Here is a 22,799-nt window from a genome sequence, read left to right as displayed (position 1 = left end):
GGCTCCCCCTACACGGCCCAAGGGGCCTGACAGCAGCGCAGTGCTGACAGGCGCTTACCACCTGCTAAGTTCGGCAGCGGGATGCACACGGGAATCAGGACTAATGCTTGGCTAGGGCTGGGCAGGTGGGGCCCCCCAGGCAAGCGGGGCCCCCGGGCAAGTGCCCGGCGTGCCCATTCAGTAAGATGGCCCTGTTAATCATCAGTAATACATTCTTCCCCTACATCCCTTTACCTCCCTCCAACTAATTGCTAAGTTTAAAAAAGCTACCTAGAAGCCCAATTTACTTATTTAACCCTATGGTCACTTGAAGCGGTGGGTCTCAAGTCTTCCATCATTTTCACTAAAGAAAAGGTGGGTCACAGGGATGGACTGGTTGGCAGCTGGCACAAACTGCAGCACTAGATCACCAGTCTTCACTCATTGAAGATTTTCTGGTGAGAGGCACTGTGATCTTAGATTTAATTAAAACAGTATGTAGCACCCTACAAGGTAGGTAATAGGCAAAGTAAAGTGGGCCTTGGCTGCCTAACAGCAGGGCCATGATTTTCAGCTGGGCCGTCATGTCTCCCAGGTGTGGCTGCTGAGAGGGGAGTCTACCCACTGGCTCCATGAGAGGATTATCATTGGGCAGTGGAGGAAACCCAATCAGAGGCACATTCAGGCCTGTATCTACCCCAGAAGGCAGATTATGCCGCAGAGGATTCTGGGAGTGGGTATAAGTTTGAGGGGAGCGCATGACGCAGCGTCTTTGGCGGGAAGCAGAGTCCCAGGAGGGGGAGTATGGCTGTCTCTCCTCCTGTCAGAAGGATCGGGTGTCTAGGGTGGCTTGCCTGAGAGTACAGGGAGAGAGCTGAGCTGCAGAGAGGATCCGGTGTGCCAAGGACCAGCAGAGAAAGAGGGGTTCAGTTCCAGGAAAGCATTCCAAGTTCGTGACCCCTAGAGGGTCTGCCCAGCTTAAAGGGGACCACTCCTGTGAAGGTCCCTGTGATCCAGGAGCTAGCTAGCAGTAAAGGGGGTGCCTAGTGAGAGGACCCTGAAGTGTCAGAGGGGGTGCCTAGTGAGAAGACCCTGAAGTGTGAGAGGGGGTGCCTAGTGAGAGGACCCTGAAGTGTAAAGGTGGCGCCAGCGGTTGGGCCCTGAAGAGTTAAGTGTACAGCGTGCAGTGTGCAGTGTGCAGTGTACAGTGTTGAAAGTTGCAGCAGCACAAGCAGTTACAAGGAGCTACCTCAGTCAGTGAAGGGCTGGAAGGAGCTGTTCACCAGACTTTTGAGCTAAACAGAGTGTCAAGAGTCAAGTATATTACAGTCCTGGATCTATCTGTTAACCAGAGTGTTAAAGTCGAAGTTCTAGCATAGTTCAGCAAAACAGTATCTTCAAGCACCAGGAAGCGTTGGTCGGCATTCAGCTGGCGTCAAGACAGCACTAATGGGCATTTTTCTGTAAGGAGTCCCAGTTAAACCTAGTTGAGCCAGAGGAGTATCCCACTCATTCCCTTCTCCCATCCCCATTACAAAATAAACAAAACAAACCAAAGATGCCAGAATGGTCATTGTTTTCAATCTCACACTGGGGTATTCAACTTAAATGTGTTGGAAGTGTACCGGTAACAATGGCAGACCCATATCAGGCCCAATGCCTGGAAAACCTGCTACAAGTACTAAACCCAAAAACAAAAATGTAATATATTGCAGCTTACCAATCCTTAAATTTGGTGGCTGCATTAGTTTTAATTTTTAGGCTTTTTGTTTGCTTTATTTTCACCTGGTTATCAGGCCAGTAACACGTTTCCTATCTTAAAGTGTCTCCACTCTTGATGGAGGAGCAATGTCATTTTGGGGCAAAGATAGTGCTAGAAGCACCAGCAGATTTTGATAGATTTGGCTTACAAAATGAAGTTGAATTCCAGCTAATACACAAGTATTTACAGCAACAGGTTTTTTTATTCCTTTTGGGATAAAATGAATAAAAGCTGGTCATTGTAAGCACCCCTGCCAGTGTTAAATTATTTGTCTCAACCCTCAAACTTGTACTTTTTCTGGACAGCTTGGACTGTGAGGGCTGATTCACACTGGATGCAGTAGGGCTGTGTGACATTTCTGTCCGGGACTCTCCCTTCTGATTGGCTGAGATACAGCCGCGGCGCCATTGGCTCCCATGGCTGTCAATTAAAGTCAGTGGGCCAAACAGGAGAGAGAGGGGACGGGGCCGAAAGGCAGCTTTGTGTCTTAATGGACATACAGAGCTGCAACTCGGCTCGTGTGCCCCCATAGCAAGCTGCTTGCTGTGGGGGCACTCAGCAGGAGGGAGGGGCCAGGAGCAGGATCCAGGAACCTGAGAAGAGGAGGATCTGGGCTGTTTTGTGCAAAACCAACTACACAGAGGAGGTAAGTATAAAATTGTTGTCATTTTTTTTTTAAAATGAAGACTTTACAATCACTTTAAGGAAGTTGAAAGATAACACATTTACCAGGATCCCCAGGTGACAATAAAGGCCAAAAAAAAAAGACACCAGGTCTAAAAACTGGTAAAATGCAATAATATCTTTTTATTTAATACAGCTTTAAAGTGGTTGAAAAGTCAGAAGTTTTTTTATGAATTAAGATAAAAAGGCCTTCTGTGTGCAGCAGCCCCCCTCAGCCCCCCTAATACTTACCTGAGCCCCCTCGCGATCCAGTGATGTCCACGAGTGCCTCGGCCATCCAGGACTCTCCCTTTTGATTGGCTGAGACACAGCAGGAGAGCCATTGGCTCCCGCTGCTGTCATTCAAAGTCAGTTAGCTAAGGAAGAGAGAGAGGGGGCGGGGCCGAACCGCGACTCCATGTCTGAATGGATACACAGAGCTGCTGCTTGGCTCGGGTGCCCCCATAACAAGCTGCTTGCTGTGGGGGCATTCAACAGGAGGGAGGGACCAGGAGCACCGAAGAGAGACCTGAGAAGAGAAGGATCGGGGCTGCCCTGTGCAAAACCACTGCACAGAGGAGGTAAGTATAACATGTTTGTTATTTTTATGGAAAAAAAATTAGACAATCACTTTATGCAAAGGCAGTATTTAATGTTTTTTTTGTCAAGAATGACAGTTGCTCAGTTTTTACATCTCAATCAAATGCCATCGATTTTGGATTGTATGTGAAGTGGCCGTGCATTTTTACATAACAGTTTAGATTTGCCTATACATATCTGCTTTAAATGACCCTTTCACTAATTAAATAAAACTAAGTACACCATGAAAGAGAAGTATACTCAAAGCAGAACTAAACCCATTGATTTTGCAATTGTTACATGCAAAACATGTCCTGAACCATAACTGTTACAGTTGCTTGTGCTCTTAATTAAACTATCAAACCATCAAAAGACTGGCGTCATAATTCATCACAGACAACTGCAGTTCAAACAGAGACAACTGGCAGCTTCCTTGGCTGTAATGAATAGGAGGGTTTAGTTCCACTTTACCTGTCCAGTGGCTGGCAGCTCTAATCTTCACACCCTTGCAGAGTTGCGGCCACCAGAGGCGTAACTAGAACCTTCAGGGCCCCGATGCAAGAAACCATGAAGGGCCCCCCAGACCCCTGGCCGGGGCCCTTCCCTTCAAGCCCGGGGCTCTTCCCACTAATCCTGGGGCTCTTTACTCTCATTGCATGGCCTTTTATTATGGTCCCGCATCAGGATCCTTTCACAAGTTCTGCAGTGGGCCCCCTTCCTGCAATCTTGGGGCCTCCCCACAGTGGTGAAATGCCAGGGCCCGGTCGCAAGTGTGACCTTTGAGATCCTAGAAGTTCACCCACTGGTTTGCTACCGGGCCCCCTGGAGCATGGGGCCCGGTAGCGATTGCAACCCCTGCAACCCCTGTAGTTACGCCCCTGGCGGCCACTGTTGATATCTGATAGTTCCAGTTGTATCCAGGTGCCTCCTGTCAGCTCTGGTGTCCTGTAGTGAAATAATGATGATAGGAGGAACTAGAGGAGAACTAAACATCTGACAGTGGCCTTAATTCTACAGAAAAGCAAAGACTGGAATTGCTTCCTACCAGACAGGTAAGTATAATTCATCTTCATTACATTTACATATACATTTATTTCTGTTAGTTAGTGTCAGGGTAACCTTAAAGCGGTGTTCCAGCCTCACCCCCTCCCCCTCCAAAAATTAAAAGTCAGCAGCTACACATACTGTAGCTGCTGACTTTTAATATTAGGACACTTACCTGTCCTGGAGTCCAGCGATGTCGGCACCGCAGCCGATGTTTCCATTGGCTGTCCGGTGCTGCCGCCGCCGCCATTGCCGGTGAGGGAACCCGGCAGTGAAGCCTTGCAGCCTCACGGGCGGGTCCCCAATACGCGAAGCGCGCTGCGCATTTGGATTGGCTCGGTGGCGGGGGGAAGGAGGAGGGGGCCAAACCTCAGAGGGACGGCACCGCGGGGGGGGGGGGGGGGGCTGTGTGAATGAGTGGAAGTTCCACTTTTGGGTGGAACTCCGCTTTTACCATTTACCACTGGGCACTTAAACCCCCTAGTTAACCAGACCAATTTTCAGCTTTCAGTGATCTCACATTTTGAATGACAATTACTCAGTCATGCAACACTGTACACATATGAAATTTTTGTCATTTTTTCCACACAAATAGAGCTTTCTTTTGGTGGCATTTAATCATCATTGGGTTTTTTTATTTCTTGCACTATAAAAAAAAAAAAAAAAAGACCGAAAAGTTTGTAAAAAAATGCATTTTTCTTTGTTTCGGTTTTAAAACTTTGCTAATTTAGTATTTTTTCTTCATAAATTTTGGCCAAAAGTTATACTACTACATATCTTTGGTAAAAAAAACACCCAAATAAGTATACATTATTTGGTCTTTGTGAAGGTTATAGAGTCTGATCTGATGTACTGACGGCCTATCTCATTTCTTGAGACCCTAACAAGCCAGGAAAGTACAAATACCCCCCAAATTACCCATTTTGGAAAGTAGACATTCCAAAGTATTTAGTAAGAGGCATGGTGAGTTTTTCGAAGTTGTAATTTTTTTCCCACAATTCTTTGAAAAATTAAGGTTTTTTTTTTCTTCACAAATTGTCATATTACCAAGTTATTTCTCACACACTGTATATGCATACTTGCAACTACACCCCAAAATACATTCTGCTACTCCTGAGTATGGTGATACCACATGTGTGAGACTTTTACACAGCCTGGCCACATACAGAGGCCCAACATCCAAGTAGAACCTCCAGGTGTTCTAGGAGCAAAAATTACACATACAATTTCCTGACAACCTATCACAATGGAAACGCCCAAAAAATTACCCCATTTTGGAAAGCAAACACCCCAACACATAATCTAGGAGGCATAATGTGTCTTTTGAACATGTCATTTTTTTCCACAAGCTTTTGGAATATGTGGAAAGAAAATGAAAACGCATTTTTTTTTAACACAAAGTTGTCCATTTATAAGATATTTCTAACACATAGCATGTACATAGAAAAAATGACACCCATGAATACATTCTACCATTCTTCCTGAGTATGGCGATACCACATGTGTGAGACCTTTACACAGCCTGGCCACATACAGAGGCCTAACATGCAGGAAGCACCATAATTTCCTGACTACCCACTACACCTTTGTGAGGCACTGTAGGGCACTGATAAGCACTGTAGTGGCATGGATGTGTCATGAATGTGGCATGGATGATCACTGACGTGGTATGGATGAGCACTAATGTGGCATGGATGTGGAACGGATGAGCACTGATGTGGCATGGATGTGGCATGGATGAGCACTGATGTGGCATGGATGAGCATTGATGTGGCATGGATGAGCACTGAGGTAGCACGGATGGGCATGAATGAAGCATGATTGAGGCAAGGATAGGCATGATTGAGGCACAGATTGGCATGATTAAGGCACAGATGGGCATGATTGAGGCACAGATGGGCATGATTGAGGCATGGGTGGGCATGACTGAGGTATGATTGAGGCATGGTTGGGCATGATTGAGGCATGACTGAGGCATGGATGGGCATGATTAAGGCATGACTGAGGTATGATTGAGGCATGGAGGAGGCAGGGGATGGGTGCAGCTGCAGCCTCCCTCCTCTCCTCGCACGATGTACAGATTGCGGTTTACAGCGTGCGAGGAGAGAACCGAACCGGACATGCGCTGGTTTGTTGACAACTTATCGCTCCGTCATTGGATGGAGCGATCACATGGTAAAGGGCTGCTGTCATTGGCCCTTTACCACGATCCATGATGCGCCAGGTCCAGGGGGCGTGCGGAAAGCGTGATTCCGGGAGGACGTCATTATATGCCCTCCCAGAATAAGCCGACCGCGCTGTAGCCGTCGTTTGGCTATTGCCCGGTCGGCAAGTGGTTAAGCAGATATTTTAAATTCTGTACTGTTATGTAAAATGCGTGGGCACATAACATCCAAAATTGATGGCATTTTGATTGAAATGTAAAAACTCAACAACTGTCATTCTTGATAAAAAAAATATTTCTCGTCATTTTCATTTATTTTCCTTTATTTCTTTTCATTTTTATTTATTCTATTCAATTTTAAAAATGTAACTTTTTATAAAGAGTGAAATTACTTTTCCATAAATACAGCTGACAGTGGCTTATTTTCAGTAAACCCAGCCTGCAGCCTAAGAGCTTAATTCAACCCCGTGGGTCTTATTGTGTGTCCCTAAGTAGTTAATGTGAGGAATAGCATTCCACTACAGTACCCACACTTCCACAACTGCTGCACTGTACCACTTCAAGGTTTAATTAAAGAAATTAATTTATCTGTCTTCTTTGCTGTCTATTCAAATTTCTATTGAAATGATGGCCAACAAAAGCAAAAGATTGTTTAAAAAATTGCTTGTGACAGCTGTGCTGTGTTAAGTTGTGCTGATTCTGATCTTTGGAACCTGTTTGCCATTGACAGTGGATATTTCTGTTCTCTTCAATAGAGAAGGAAAACCAAACTGCTCCCATGTATCAGTTAAAGTTGAGGTCCGGGCAAACAGCAAAATATACAAATTAAATTGACACATAAGGGAGCTGTTTTACCTGCCAGCAGATGTGTTTTCCTGTCTATTTCTTCCCAAGATTTGCATAGCTCTGCCACACAGCAAAGCCTTGTCTGTAGCACTTGCAGGTCTTGTCCCTCCTGTGCATGGACAGTGAAAGGAAGAACAGCAGACTGATAGGTTCATCTCTCTGTCACTCTGCTGTCTGTTCCTATCAACATGGCCCTTGTTAGCACACAAGCACTGAAGCATAACTGATTGGCTCCTAGTGCTACTTCCCTCTCTCCTACGCAGAAATCTGCTGTAAAGTAATGGGGGCCATAGATATATCAATATTCAATTGATTTAGGTTTGAGCAATTGTAAACAAGCAATTTACCATCGATTAAAATATCTATTACAAGCTTTGCAGTTGACTGAAACTATTGATCAAAAATACGATTGACCAGTGATACATGCATTTGATTGTTTAACCATTTATGATGGTATATATGTGTGTGGCCATCTTTAGATTTTTTTTATGTGTATTAAGATGTAGCATATATGATCTTAAAAAATAATTAATTAAATAAACAAATCTATTAATCAATTAATAAATAAATAAAGCTGTTGATGAAAGTAAAGCAAAAAAAAAAAAAATAAGGCTTTTTTGAATATGGACAAGTATTCATTTTTAGCATCAGCCAGGCATACAATACAAACATACACACAATCCATTAAAACTACTATTGAATTTTGGAAATACTATCTCTGCAGTGAGCCTTCATATGCACGGCTGGGACAAATGTTGCTGGAGTATGACAACCCGCTAAAAAAACTAAGTGAAGAATTTGGACCTCATACAAAGGTAACTATTTCCTTCCCACTCCTCCTCACTGTTATGACACTTTTTACTTAATTCACATGTCTCGTTGTATAAAAGTTTGCAATAAATGACTGTGCTGTCTACTTAGAAAGATGCAGTGCATATATATATATATATATATATATATATATATATATATAATATTTTCAAAAGTATTGGGACACCTGCCTTTACACGCACATGAACTCCCAGTCTTAGTCCGTAGGGTTCAATATTGAGTTGGCCCACCCTTTACAGCTAAAACAGCTTTAACTCTACTGAGAAGGCTGTCCACAAGGTTTAGGAGTGTGTCTATGGGAATGTTTGATTATTCTTCCAGAAGCGCATTTGTGGGGGTCAGGCGCTTATGTTGGACGAGAAAGGTGTTCTATCGAGTTGAAATCAGGACACCTTTGAAACCATCACCTAAAATCAAGCACATATAAAAATGAAAAACTAGATGGCAAATCATTATATTTTAAAATAAAGATAAATAATACAAAAATAAAACTTTAAGATTTGTTTCTTTTTAATGATCTACCAGTTGGCCAATCACATGTATATGAAATAGGTGCACTTGATTTTAGCTGGCAGTTTATTCATGTATTATATGTTTTCACATATGTGTATGAGTGTACAGTATACAGTATATGTGTATATATAGATATAGATATAGATACACATATATACAGTACTGTGCAAAAGTGTTATGCAGGTGTGAAAAAATGCTGTAAGTTAGGAATGCTTTCAGAAATTGAAGTGTTAATACTTTATTTTTTAACAATTAACAAAATGGAAAGTAAAGAAACGGAAGAGAAATCCAAATCAAATTGATATTGGGTGTGACCACTCTTTGCCTTTTAAAAAGCATTTATTATTAAATTCTTTTAGGTACAATTGCTCACAGTTTTTGAAGGAACTTGGCAGGTAGGTTGTTCTAAACATCTTGGAGAACTAACCACAGATCTGTTGATGTATGTTGCCTCAAATCCTTCTGTTTCTTCATGTAATCCCAGACAGACTCCATGATGAGAAGATTAGGGCTCTGTGGGGGGCAGACCATCACTTCCAGGACTACTTGTTCTTCTTTACACTGAACATAGTTTCTAATGACATGTTGAGTCCTGCTGCAGAAAAAAAAACTTGGGGCCAATCACATGTCTGCCTGGCTTGATGGATAAGTATAAGGTGTTTGGAACACCTAGAAGACTTGATGCTGTTTTGAAAGGAAAGGGTGGTCACATCAAATGTTGATTTAAAGTGAATTTCTCTTCTGTTCCGTTACTTTGCATTTTGTTGATTGATTAAAAAAATATATATTAACACTGCTATTTCAGAATAGGGTTACATAGTTAGTCAGGTTGAAAAAAGACACAAGTCCATCTGGCTCAACCAATAAAAAACAAAAACAGTAAAGAAAACAAAACCATACAATCCCATATATACAATCCTATACACGCAGTTGATCCAAAGGAAGGCGAAAAAACTCCAGCAAAGCATGATCCAATTGGCTACAGCAGGGGAAAAAAAAATCCTTCCTGATCCCCCGAGAGGCAATTGGATATTCCTTGGATCAACTTTACCTATAAATATTAGTGCCCATTTACATTATGTACACCGACGAAAGAATCCAGGCCTTTTTTTAAAGCAATCTAGTGAGCTAGCCAGAACCACCTCTGGAGGGAGTCTTTTCCACATTTTCGCAGATCTTACTGTGAAGAATCCTTTCTGTATTTGGAGCCGAAATCTGTTTTCCTCTAGACGTAAAGCGTGCCCCTTGTCCTCTATGTTGGCCTTAAAGTGAATAACGCAACACCAAGTTCCCTATATGGACCCCTTAATCTCCTCTTCTCAAGAGAGAATAAATTCAGTTCCTATAATCTATCCTCATAGTTTCTAAGCTCCTCCATGCCTCTTATCAGGGTGCTCCTCAGAGTTTACAAACTTCAAGAAAACTGTACACAAACCAAAAAGGTTCACTTATCTCTAATGTACAAATGCAGTAAATAACAAAGTTAGGAGCATGAAATTGTCCAAAATGTCTTGGTATATTGACGCCTTAAGAGTTTCCTTCACTGAAACTAAGGAGCCAAGCCCAACCCCTGAAAAACAACCTCGCACCATAATCCCCCCTCCACCAAATGATTTGGAGAAATACACAAAGCAAGGTCCATAAAGAGATGGATGAGCGAATTTGGGGTGGAGGAATTTGACTGGCCTGACCTCAACTCGATAGATCGCCTTTGGCATGAATTAGAGCGTAGACTGCGAGCCAGGCCTTCTCTCCAACATCAGTGCCTGCCCTCACAAATGTGCTTCTGGAAGAATGGTCAAGCATACCCATAGACACACTCCTAAACCTTGTGGACAGCCTTTCCAGAAGAGTTGAAGCTGTTATAACTGCAAAGGGTGGGCCAACTCAATATTGAACCCTACGGACTAAGACTTGGATTCCATTAATATTCATGTGCGTGTAAAGGCAGGCATAACAATACTTTTGGTAATATAGTGTGTGTGTGTGTGTGTGTGTGTGTGTGTGTGTGAATATAGTGTATCCTCTTCATATTTGACAGTGAGGACATTTTAATTGGCTGATAAGGACTAAATCTTCGCTTTCTTTTTAAACAGTTCATGGTTAGCCACATCAAAATTCTATATGTTTTGTTGACTTTGGTTAAGTTGTCTGTTGTAGTGTGTATTCTACTCACATTTGTAATGGACATTCACAATACCTAAAGTATGCTGCTAGCACACTATCACAGGTATGATGCAGACACATATGATGCATTAGAAAGTAAATGCTTATCACCAGTGTGAATGTATTGCTAAACGTAGTATGGTAGTGCATAATAATCTCAATGGCTAGTAAACTCAAGCGCAAGATAACATGGTCTTGAATATTAACGCAGCCACAAAATGTCATAAATGTGATAGCCTCCATAATTGGCTTTTCTAGGAACTCTGGTACCTTTGCCAGACTGACATATCTAGATGGTTTATATCTGACCTTTTAAGAAATCCATCTGAGGTTTTACTATCACAATTTTGTTCTGTGTTGCTATGGTTTTATGTCAACATATAACTCTTGAGGATATGTCATTATGCATTTTGCTGCTTTTTCCAGTGCAAGAAAAATTAAATGGACATGAGAAAATCTATTGCTTTCAATAGTTTTCTCAGTTTATGTTTGTTGGAAAACTCTAGTCCAGGTGCATCGACTTGCCGTTTGCCATTCATGTGAAATTAAAGCAATTTTTTTTTTTTTTACAAAACACAACAAAACCAAAATACACATCAATGCAATGCATATTAACATAGGCATTCAGATGGGACAAGCTATAAGACATTTGTCAAGTCAGTTTCCATCTATCATGTTACAGGCATCAGAATCAGGTTGTTTAAATATTATAAGTTGAATTGATTTTTCCAGATTTATGTAAAATGAAAAAAGAGTGGATAGCTTTTTGACTAGAGGATTTTTTCTTTGCATTCACTTGTTTGCAGTTTTGACCTTTGCAAAGAATATTGTACCATGTCTAAAGCTCACCATACTCATTACAATCTAAATGTGTAGCCATTTGGACCATCCAATGAGCAGATTTGGGCCAGTTCATCATGAACCGACGGAGATTCACACCATTTATGGCCAACTTTAATGGCAAGCCTTGAAAAGTTTAGGAAATTAATAGGTTATTTTTCAGGTGAAAAGATACAAACTAAATACCACTTGATTCTGACATATGTACACAAACAAGCCAGTATATGTTTGGGGAAGAGATGTAAAAAGATACCATCTGACTCCAGTAGCCTCCTGTTTGTTGTTTTATGTGTGTCTCTTGGAAGCAAATTTCTAGGCTACACAAACATGTTAAAAACACAGCGTGGTCTTTAGATAATATCTATATGTCATAATATATTGTCATATATTAAACCCCCCTCATTACTTTAAATTACATTTTCCTGTATGGGGTGAAGTAGATTTTCAGCAAGTGCACTTTGAATGGGCTGCTAATACACAGGAATGGACCAATGCACCCCACTACAACTTACAGTAGTGCATTACCATGCTTTGTGGTGTGCTTCAAATAATGGACTGTTTTATCTTAATGTGCGTTAACATGTGTTGCACTAACATGTGCGATTCCAGCCATAAAGGTAAATCTGATCCTCAATGCAGTGTTTACTACTGCAGTATTCTGACTTCTGCCTGGTTCTTGAGTCAGGGTGACATAAGGCAGTCTGTGGTCTGCCTAAAACTGGAGAAGCACCAGCAAGGATCTTTTCTAACAGGAATTCTTGGAGGTTATGGTGGCTTTTGCTCTGTAGCATTCACATTTTATGGCCCTCGGTTGGTCTACTAAAACCAAGCCAATATACAGAGGCCCTGCTCTTATGGGCATACAGTCTTTTAATTTATTAGTCATCAAAGCAGAATATTATTCATCAAGCTTAACTCCATGCAAACAGCCAAAGATGCAGTTTAAATACAAATATGGGAAATGTTATACATTAGAACAGCCAGCGGTGGTGTAAACCAAGCACCCCTTCTCCAGGTACTGACTCCCTTTGTCATACATGCAGTTTGGCAATACAGGATCCTGAACCTGTCCCGAACTGTGATTGGACAGTGAAGAAGTATGTACTGATGTCGTTATCACTCTGCTCTCCCCTACTTTCAATGTAAAATGAACAGCACTGTGCAATGCACTAGTCTGAGTGGCTCCAATTACTGGCCGTACAATTCCAGCTGTAGTGATGATCAAGATTAGATTAGATTAGATTAGATTAGATTAGATTAGATTAGATTCAACTTTATTGTCGTTACACATGTACCAGTACAAGGCAACGAAATGCAGTTTAGGTCTAACCAGAATGCAATGACAGCAAATGCAGAATATACAATTTTTACATGATTTACATAATTAAGTAATAAGATAAAATAGTAATATAAACTATAACTAATAATTTAAAAATGTATATATTCTATAATGCAATAATAAATAAATTGCTTATGAGCAGCAATACAGAGAGAGCAATAATCAGTCCATTAAGAAACAACGAAGTGTAAGAAAATATGGTAGTGTGTCAATGGGTGACAGAGTTCGCCAAAGTGACAGCTCTAGGAAAAAAACTGGGGTGAAAGACAGCGCTTCTGGCTGCCTAGCGGCAGATTACTGTGTAGAGGGTAAAGAGGGAATTGCTTTCACTGAGTCATACCCCAATTGTAGGCGGTAGGTGATAGACTCCATTGGGGTCTAGGGCTGCTACCTTTCTGATAACGGCAATGGGGGAGTTACCGCAGTGAACACTTGGGTGACTGGAGCACCCAGTGAGACTTGTTTTTCTGGACACTGGGTGCTCTTCTCCAATCACCCAAGCTGTAGTGATGAGGATTATACGTAGGAGGCTTATATCAAGGCAGATAGAAGTACTTATCTCTTTGTAAAAATACATTTGGTTATTTTTAATGAATCTTGTCAGGATTCAATGTTTTTAAAAACTTCAGAGTTCAGCTTTTTAGAAATGATTACATAAATGCTGGAGAATATTGCAGGTTCAGTTTAGTTGACCATTGTGTTTGTCTAATTGCATCTTAGAGTGTGACAGATGCTTTGAAGTCCATGCACTTTCTCTTCTGTCGGAAATCACAATCAGCAGATCAATGGAGAGGCAGCCAACTCTTAAGTTTCCTCAGCAACCCTGCCGCTATGATTGCTCCCTCCACCACAGATACGGTAAGTCTGAAATATTTTAGTTTTTATTGAAGCACCAGCATGTTGTGCAGCACTGTGCACTTAGTGGGTAAAAGTACAGTTGTTACAGTTTAGACATTCTGTGCATAACTTGTTGAGGAAGAGTGAACAAAATAGGGTATTAAAATAAGGAGGGTAACAGTCAGGATAGTTATAAAAGCATCCAGTGTGGTTTAAATGGCTAAACACAAAATTTTAGCTGTAAGTGCCCCTGATGGCATCCCCTAGCATGACAAAAACTGATTTTTCAGTTGACTTTTGATGGAGAAGCCAGTCAGAAAATTGTCGAGTGACCAGTGCCTGCATGCAATGGTCACTGTTTGAGTGTTCTCACAGCCACTGAAGCTGTCTTCCCTGGCCTTTACAGATTGTTAGATGTTCAGTTCAAATGATCCAGTGGTCCAATGTCCTCCGATTGTTTTACTTTTACTTTAGACTTTTATGATACAAAATGTAAAATAATATTAACATTTTTGTTATACAAATGTTAAATATAAACATTATGTATATGCTACAGTTTTAATTTTAGGTTGATTGGTGCTTTTCATATTTATGATGAATCTCAAATATAATTTACTCGTCTTCTCTGAACATTGCTATGTCTTTTCTAGATGCCCTGTGAATATTTATCTGTTGAGACGATGGAAAGATGGATCTTAAGTAAGTTAATTCTCAACATTCTTCAAAGGATCAAATAACTCCTAATGAAATGAAGGTCAAAACAATCTTGTCTAAACAAAGGTTTTGCAACTTTGGCATGTTAGTAAAACTGTACATATCTTTGCAACTGCCTAGTTTATTCAGTTAAATTATAACTTACTTATTTTTCAGGATAAATTGAGCCCCCAGTAAGTGATAAATTATATTGGAAATCTCCTATTTTTTTGCTATCTAAAGAAAATTTGCCTTAAATAATAAAACATTTTTTTTTTTAATTTTGGCTGAATATTTCTTGCCCTGCCCATGACCCTTCACCAAAGAACAACCCAAAATACATTCTCCTGTATATGACATTTATGGCAAAACCACATGTGTGCTTTATTTATTGTTTGCACCTGTACTAGGGTCCAAATAAAAAAAAAAAATAGTGTACATTTTATACAGATATAATACAGACAACAAATATAACCACATTTACCCCAGGTCAATTCTGGCATTTTTCTCCTACATGTAAAAATCATAACTTTTTGTCTAGAAAATTACTCAGAACCCCTAAACATTATATTTATAGTTGTATATATATATTTTTTTATATATAATCTTTATTTAGGCCAAAATGACATGTCACATCAAACATTTCCATAAAAGTAAAAGTATAGGCTTCTTAAGGACATTTATAATATATGTTAAAGCTTGCCCCAAAAGGAACTAGGAGCAGCCCATAAGGCATATATACTGACCTAACCATAAAGGAGTCTTAACAGGTAGACCCAAAAGCCAATCCTAGTCTAGTGAAAACAGCAAAAGTGCTAGGTTAACAACAAGGTAGCCTGTCCTGCTCTGATGCTGGGGGGCCTTGGTTGACTCCATCTAACCCCTCCAGCATGTTGCCTCTATGAGGGCCACTCAAAAGCATGTTTGAACTTTGAAGAGGGGATCGGCATCATTCTCATAGGAGGTACTACCACAGGGCATTCCCACCACAGATGTAGTAGCGTGCATCGATGGCCACAATCTCTCTATCATAGGGCAGAGGTAGAATATATCTGCGACAGGTCAGCGGGCACCCTGTACCAGCGTTAAAGAATCTTATAATTTTTCTCTTGCATTTTGGAGTCAAGGGAGCTAGAATGAGTAGTTTGGTACAGGTGAGTCAGCTGAGCCATGGAAAACTCAAGCCCTAAGTTCTGTTCCCAAGCCCGGATATATGCGGGTTTGGCAGAAGAATATAGTTCGGAAGTCATATGTAGTATAGGCTCTTCAGCTATAAAAAGATGTTCAAAAGGTGTAAGAGAGGATACATCTCTAAAAAAAACTGCCATGTACCTCAAAAAAGTGGTAGAGTTGTCTGTACCTCCAGTAGTCCATATGGAAACCGCCATGCCGTAGCCCTTAAAGTCTTGAAGGCCAACAGCTTACTGTTCTCCATGAGCTTACCACAACTGGCATTACCATCATCCACCCATGGCCCAAAGAAAGCAATTTGTTCTCTAGGAGGAAACCATAGGAACCCCCTAGTGGAGCCAGCAGGGACACAGAGGGGGCCAAGTCCAGCAACTGATTAATCTGATCCCAAACTCTAAGAGCATGAGTTGTTAAGGGAGAAGTGCTGTCTGACAACCCCCTATGCTCCCGAGATAACCCACGGGACATGTGACAGATTTCTGCCTGCCATACACTTCTCTAGGGATACCCAGAGCTTAGATTGAGTATGGAAGTGGCAGTTCAGGATCTTTTGAAGAACTATAGCCCCATAGTATCTTTGTATATCTGGGATTTCCAGACCGCAAGTGGGTTTTGAGTGCCTCAGCACTCTCAAAGCAATTTGTGGTCTCCATGTCTTCCACACCAACCGGGATAGCATGCTAGTAAGTTGGGTGAAGAAGCCTCTGGGCAAGAGCATAGGCACCATCTGCAGGTAGAAGAGTATTCTCAGAAGGATATTCATTTTTATAATGTTTACCCGCCCCAACCAAGTAAAAGCTGTCTTAGTCCAGTGGAGGATAATTATTAGCATACAGGGTGCCGAAGCTATCTGTGAGCTGGATACCCAGGAACTTCAAAGAGGATTTGGCCCAGGTAAAGGGAAAAGCTGACTGAAGTTTTCTTGCTGGGGAGGAATGGGCAGAATCTTCAATTTTGCAAAGTTAATCTTAAAATTGGAAAGTTCCTGAAATGTTGGAGTTCTCACATCAGGTTAGGCAAAGGCATCAGGGGGTCCATGAGGTGAAATAGCACAAAATTTCAGCATAAGCTCAGTCTTGCCCACCTTCAAACTCCTAACATAGAGGTTCGCTCGCTAAGTGCGTAAGAGAGGTTCAAGTACCAGAGAAAAAATAAGAGGCAAGAGGGGACACCCCTGCCTCGTGCCATTCCTGAATGAGAACCTTGAGAAGAAAAGTCTGTTGACTTTGACCTGGGCACTTAGGGCAAGCTAACATGTTCGGTCCCAACCCCAGAGTCTCCAACACCACCTGTAGGTAGGACCAGTCGACTCTGTCAAACACTTTTTCTGCGTCTGTTGACAAAATCAGGTAGGGCATAGGTTCCTGGCAGTTACCAGTCCAATGTATAAAGTTGAATAGCTCTGAGAGATTTATCTCTTGCTTCGTGACTCACAATAAATCATTTTTGGTCAGGATGGATGATATGGGGGCATGAGATGTTTCAAGCGATTCGCCAACATTTTTGCCAAAATGTTTAAATCCACATTAGGTAGAGACATGGGGCAGTCATTTTGTGGTAGGGAGTATCTTTACCTTCCTTCGGGAGTACTGAAATGTAAGCCAATAATGCTTCTGAAGGAATTTGACAGCCACCCGCTATGGAATTGAAATAGCTACACTTGGGGTGTGACAATAGGGGGAGAAATGTGGTATAATAAGCCTTAGTGAACCCATCCAGGCCAGGACTCCACTTTAGATTCAATTTCAATAAGAGTGATAGGAGACTCCAGGTTGGTTCATTGTTCATACGTCAGGGGAGGAAAGCCAGCTGAGGCCGGGTAGTTGTAAATAACTTGCAAGCTTGGCAGCCTGAGAATCTAGAGATAGCTTCGGACCCAGAGTATGGCATGTAGATGTAACATGGAAAGCACAGCGGGTGGTAGGAACTAAACCAGCATTTGGAACTTCTGTAGACTAGGCTCAGGGCACAGCTCCGCCACAGAAGAGTCCCCAAGTCCCAACCTGTGATCCCAACAGGGATCTACACACGTATAGGTAAGGCCTACGTGGAAAATGTGAGCCAGCATGAAACAGATGAAGGTCCTCATCCTCTATCCAACGCATCTACCTAGATGCCATTGAAGAGAGGAGACTATTATAAAATGCCCGAAGACTCCAGTCTGAAGGCCAGAACGTGAAGACTAGGGCACTTTAAACAGAAACATAAACAGTGCCAACATATGGTTAAGCCAAACTTGAACCTGTCTCAAAAGGCCCAGATGAACATGGGCCAAAACGTTCTCATGGGAGGAAGGAATTCTAATTAGAAGTCAGAAACACCTCAGAACAAGGAGAGAAAAGCTGCATGGATACAGTCCATCAGTCTTGGGGAGTAGATGGGCCTGAGGAGGAACCAGACGCTGGACACTAATGGCCCCTGTCCGCATTTTGAGAGGGAGGTCTGAGTGGCCTGATGGTATCTCTCAGAATATACCGACCAGAGTAGGGACGATATCTCTGAGAGCTGTTGCTGCTGACTCGGGCAGCCATGGCTTCTGTCAACGGGCAGATACGGATATTTGCCCGCTGGCTGCGATTTTCAAAATCATCTAGCTGACATAGCAAATTCTCAATTTTCTGATCCAGTGCTGTACATCTAGTCTGAAGTAAAGATATAGTGGAAAATGCCTCATCAAATCTCTGCTCCAGTGTCTCTAACCTGTCCCCCAGCTGTGTGGTATCATATTTGAGCTGTGCAATGTCCTGTTTAAGGGCTTTCTTTACCCTATTAGCAAACTGTTCCAGGTCCTCTCTGGTAGGGTGAGACCAGATATGGCGTTTAATATTCCCATCCCCTAGGAGATCTGCTATGTCAGAGCCCCTGTCATGTGAGCCTAGAGAAGCTTGAGGGACAAAGTCACTTACCGACCTCAGGGAGAGTATCGGGGATGTTGCAATCTGTGGGAGCTGGGCCACAGGGTTCTGTGAAGCCTCTGCTCCATGTTGGAATTCCCGCTCCCCATCTGGCGGGTTTCCTGTCAGACCCGTGGGGGGGGGGGGAGAATGTCTCCATCTGTCCCTGCCGCGAGCGATTGGCTTTTGGTAGCTGAAAGGAGGTCCGGCTGTGACATGGTAGGAGTTCACTGAGGTTGGAATCTCCCCTATATGCTGCTGAAAAGCTGCAGGGGACGAGTAGCTGAGGAGTCACACATCTTCACACCTCCATAGCTAGGACACGCATCCATATATATTTTTTTAGCAGAGACCCTAGAAAATAAAATTGCGGTGTTATGTGACACGATTTTTCAAAGCAGATTTTTGAGCAAAAAATACACTTTAATGAATTTTATTGCGAAAAACTCACTACTGTATAAATAGGTAAAAGGGAAAAAAGGCGCTGGTATGATGTAAAAACGTTTGAACATTTATATGTGTTTTTGTGCAGTATGCTGTGAATGGCTCCTAAAATAAATAAAAAGTGCTTGCTCAATGTGCAAAAGAATACTAAATGCTTGTTATACAATAATTGTATATTAAAGACAATACAGTAGCTGTATTATGTCATACATTCATCAATAAAGTGCTACAGTAGTGCAAAATTAAAGTGCTGCAAAAGTTAAGGTGCTAATTCAATATATATTCAATGGAATTATGCTGATACATAAATTAATAAATGCTGTCTTTTGAATAAATTAATTATTGATATTTTTCATACGATAATAAATAAATAGTGCATTAATAGTGAACTGTGATATAAAAGTTCATGCAGTGATGTAGGAATCAATATTCTTTGTTCAGGTGCTCCCGTGAGTGATAGGTGGTAATCAATGCCTCTTACCAGATTTCACCAGGTCACACAGACCTCAAGCGCCTTTGATCCTATTAATATAGGGTGGATCAAACCATCAGGACTCCTCCATTTCTCATTATTTATTTGTATGATACCATGAAATTAGGAAATGGTATGAAATGAATTCCTCCTTATCCTCACTCCTCCTTATACTTTATTTATTAGTAGATATAAACACTGCAAGCTCTTGTGGTCTACATGTCTTTCTGGGTTTCACGGGAACATTTTTTAATAACTTTTTATAATTTATTTTATTTTTTTACATTGTCTGTTCAATTGATTTTTTTTTTATCACTTTTATTCCTATTACAAGAAATGTAAACATCCCTTGTATTAGGAATAAGGCATGACAGGTCCCCTTTATGGAGACATCTGGGGTCAATGAGACCCCAGATATCTCCTCTACCCTGGAAAGCATGAGATAAAAAAACACTGATCTGCTTTCCAGAGAAAAAAACTGGCAGTGTTTACATGTGCCAGAGCCGGAAGTGACGTCATGACGTTGCTTCCAGCCTCTCAGGGTCAGAGATAGCCAGGAACCATGTAGTTTATGGACAGCTCTATGGTAAACCACCGATCCAATCCCCGGCTTCCTGATTGCATGGGAGAGCCCTGAGAGGCACCGGAGGGCAGCAGGAGGGGAGGATGACTTTTACAAATGAGGGTATCGCCATGTGAAAAGAAAGATATCTGTAGCTGTAGGCATCATTCAGATATCACCACTTCAACCTAAGGAAGTGGATAAACAAAAATTAGTTTAAAAATGTTTTGTTTTACATTATTTTTTACACAGACTTTTGAGAGGAGAAAAAGATACAATCGGGGGAATACTACAATTGAACCAGACAGAATCTGGGGCAGCTGAGCATAGTAACCCATCAGCTTATATCTTCAGCTGGTTCAGTTAAGCTTTGAAAATGAAAGCTAGAAGCCGATGGGTTACTAGACTCAGCTGCTCCAGATGCTGTCTGCTCCAGGTTTCATGTACAGGTCCTTCTCAAAAAATTAGCATATTGTGATAAAGTTCATTATTTTCTGTAATGTACTGATAAAAATTAGACTATCATATATTTTAGATTCATTACACACAACTGAAGTAGTGCAAGCCTTTTATTGTTTTAATATTGATGATTTTGGCATACAGCTCATGAAAACCCAAAATTCCTCTCAAAAAATTAGCATATTTCATCCGACCAATAAAAGAAAAGTGTTTTTAATACAAAAAAAGTCAACCTTCAAAAAATTATGTTCAGCTATGCACTCAATACTTGGTCGGGAATCCTTTTGCAGAAATGACTGCTTCAATGCGGTGTGGCATGGAGGCAATCAGCCTGTGGCACTGCTGAGGTATTATGGAGGCCCAGGATGCTTCGATAGCGGCCTTGAGCTCATCCAGAGTGTTGGGTCTTGCGTCTCTCAACTTTCTCTTCACAACATCCCACAGATTCTCTATGGGGTTCAGGTCCAGGAGAGTTGGCAGGCCAATTGAGCACAGTAATACCATGGTCAGTAAACCATTTACCAGTGGTTTTGGCACTGTGAGCAGGTGCCAGGTCGTGCTGAAAAATGAAATCTTCATCTCCATAAAGCTTTTCAGCAGATGGAAGCATGAAGTGCTCCAAAATCTCCTGATAGCTAGCGGCATTGACCCTGCCCTTGATAAAACACAGTGGACCAACACCAGCAGCTGACATGGCAACCCAGACCATCACTGACTGTGGGTACTTGACACTGGACTTCAGGCATTTTGGCATTTCCCTCTCCCCAGTCTTCCTCCAGACTCTGGCACCTTGATTTCCGAATGACATGCAAAATTTGCTTTCATCCGAAAAAAGTACTTTGGACCACTGAGCAACAGTCCAGTGCTGCTTCTCTGTAGCCCAGGTCAGGCGCTTCTGCTGCTGTTTCTGGTTCAAATGCGGCACCTGTAGCCCATTTCCTGCACACGCCTGTACATGGTGGCTCTAGATGTTACTACTCCAGACTCAGTCCACTGCTTCCGCAGGTCCCCCAAGGTCTGGAATCGGTCATTCTCCACAATCTTCCTCAGGGTCCGGTCACCTCTTCTCGTTGTGCAGTGTTTTCTGCCACACTTTTTCCTTCCCACAGACTTCCCACTGAGGTGCCTTGATACAGCACTCTGGGAACAGCCTATTCATTCAGAAATTTCTTTCTGTGTCTTACCCTCTTGCTTGAGGGTGTCAATGATGGCCTTCTGGACAGCAGTCAGGTCGGCAGTCTTACCCATGATTGTGGTTTTGAGTAATGAACCAGGCTGGGAGTTTTTAAAAGCCTCAGGAATCTTTTGCAGGTGTTTAGAGTTAATTTGTTGATTCAGATGATTAGGTTAATAGCTCGTTTAGAGAACCTTTTCATGATATGCTAATTTTTTGAGATAGGAATTTTGGGTTTTTCATGAGCTGTATGCCAAAATCATCAATATTAAAACAATAAAAGGCTTGCACTACTTCAGTTGTGTGTAATGAATCTAAAATATATGAAAGTCTAATGTTTATCAGTACATTACAGAAAATAATGAACTTTATCACAATATGCTAATTTTTTTAGAAGGACCTGTATATACAATATATTTTTATCTTTTCTGCCTTACAGAGGAAAGAGATGCCAGGGAAATGCCTAAAACAAGTGATCATTGGGATTGGCTATTAGACATGTGCGGAACAGAAAAATGTGTTTTTGTTTTTCGTATATATTCGTTATGTTACTAATTTTGTTTTGTTACATAATTTGTTTAGTGTGGTTTTGGAATTCATTAAACTTTGTTTTGTTTTCATTAAATTTAATTTAGTTTATTAATTTTCTAACTAATTCCAAATTTTTAGAACAATTCAAATTCAAGTGGGTCGAAAAATGATCGACTGATTCGAATTCTGTGTGAAGAATAGCTGGTTATTAAGCCGGCCACCGCATCCTTAACAACTGTCCACTGACAGCTGAAATGTAAACAAAGAAATGGAGTAGGGTCCCTCCCCCAGCCAATACCAGGATCTTCGGGTCTGGTATGGATTCTAAAGGAAAGAAAATGGTGTGGGGTCTCTGCCAAATCCAAAGCAGACCCTTATCTGGGCACCTGGCAGGTAAGGAAAGGGGGAGGACGAGCGAGTGCCCCCCCATGCCCTCAACATGGGGGGGTGCTCTGGAGCAGGGGGGCTCTGCCCCCCCCACCCTAAAGCACTTTGTTTCCATGTTGATGGGGACAAGGGCCTCTTCCCCACAACCCCTGTGGTTGGTTGTGGGGGTCTGCGGGCAGGGGGCTTATCGGAATCTGGAAGCCCCCTTTAACAAGGGGGCACTCAAATGCTCGCCCCCCTATGTGATTGAGTATGGAAAATATGTAAAAAGTGAATAAAGACAGTAAACGAGTTTTTGACAATTCCTTTATTAAAAAAATATAAAGCAATGTCTCCCAATGTAGATCCATCTCACGCTGCTCTCCGCACCGCCGAACCCAAAAAAGAAAAAAAAACCTCCGACCTCGACGAACGCTTCCCCCAGGCTGC

At 41.8% G+C, this 22,799-nt stretch overlaps 1 protein-coding gene across 1 annotated transcript in view; it reads left to right on the top strand.

The window, feature by feature from the left end:
* NCKAP1L (NCK associated protein 1 like) overlaps positions 1 to 22,799 on the top strand; it is a 341,915-nt gene that overhangs the window by 34,959 nt on the left and 284,157 nt on the right. Inside the window, exons 6-8 of the mRNA XM_082245566.1 lie at positions 7,762 to 7,852; positions 13,447 to 13,584; positions 14,214 to 14,262. Of these exons, the coding sequence (XP_082101692.1) occupies positions 7,762 to 7,852; positions 13,447 to 13,584; positions 14,214 to 14,262 (278 nt within the window). The remainder of the gene's footprint in view (positions 1 to 7,761; positions 7,853 to 13,446; positions 13,585 to 14,213; positions 14,263 to 22,799) is intronic.

This window comes from Pelophylax lessonae (assembly GCF_965119305.1).
Source record: "Pelophylax lessonae genome assembly, chromosome: 2".
NCBI lineage: Eukaryota > Metazoa > Chordata > Amphibia > Anura > Ranidae > Pelophylax > Pelophylax lessonae.
This window is presented reverse-complemented; position numbering and strand designations above follow the sequence as displayed.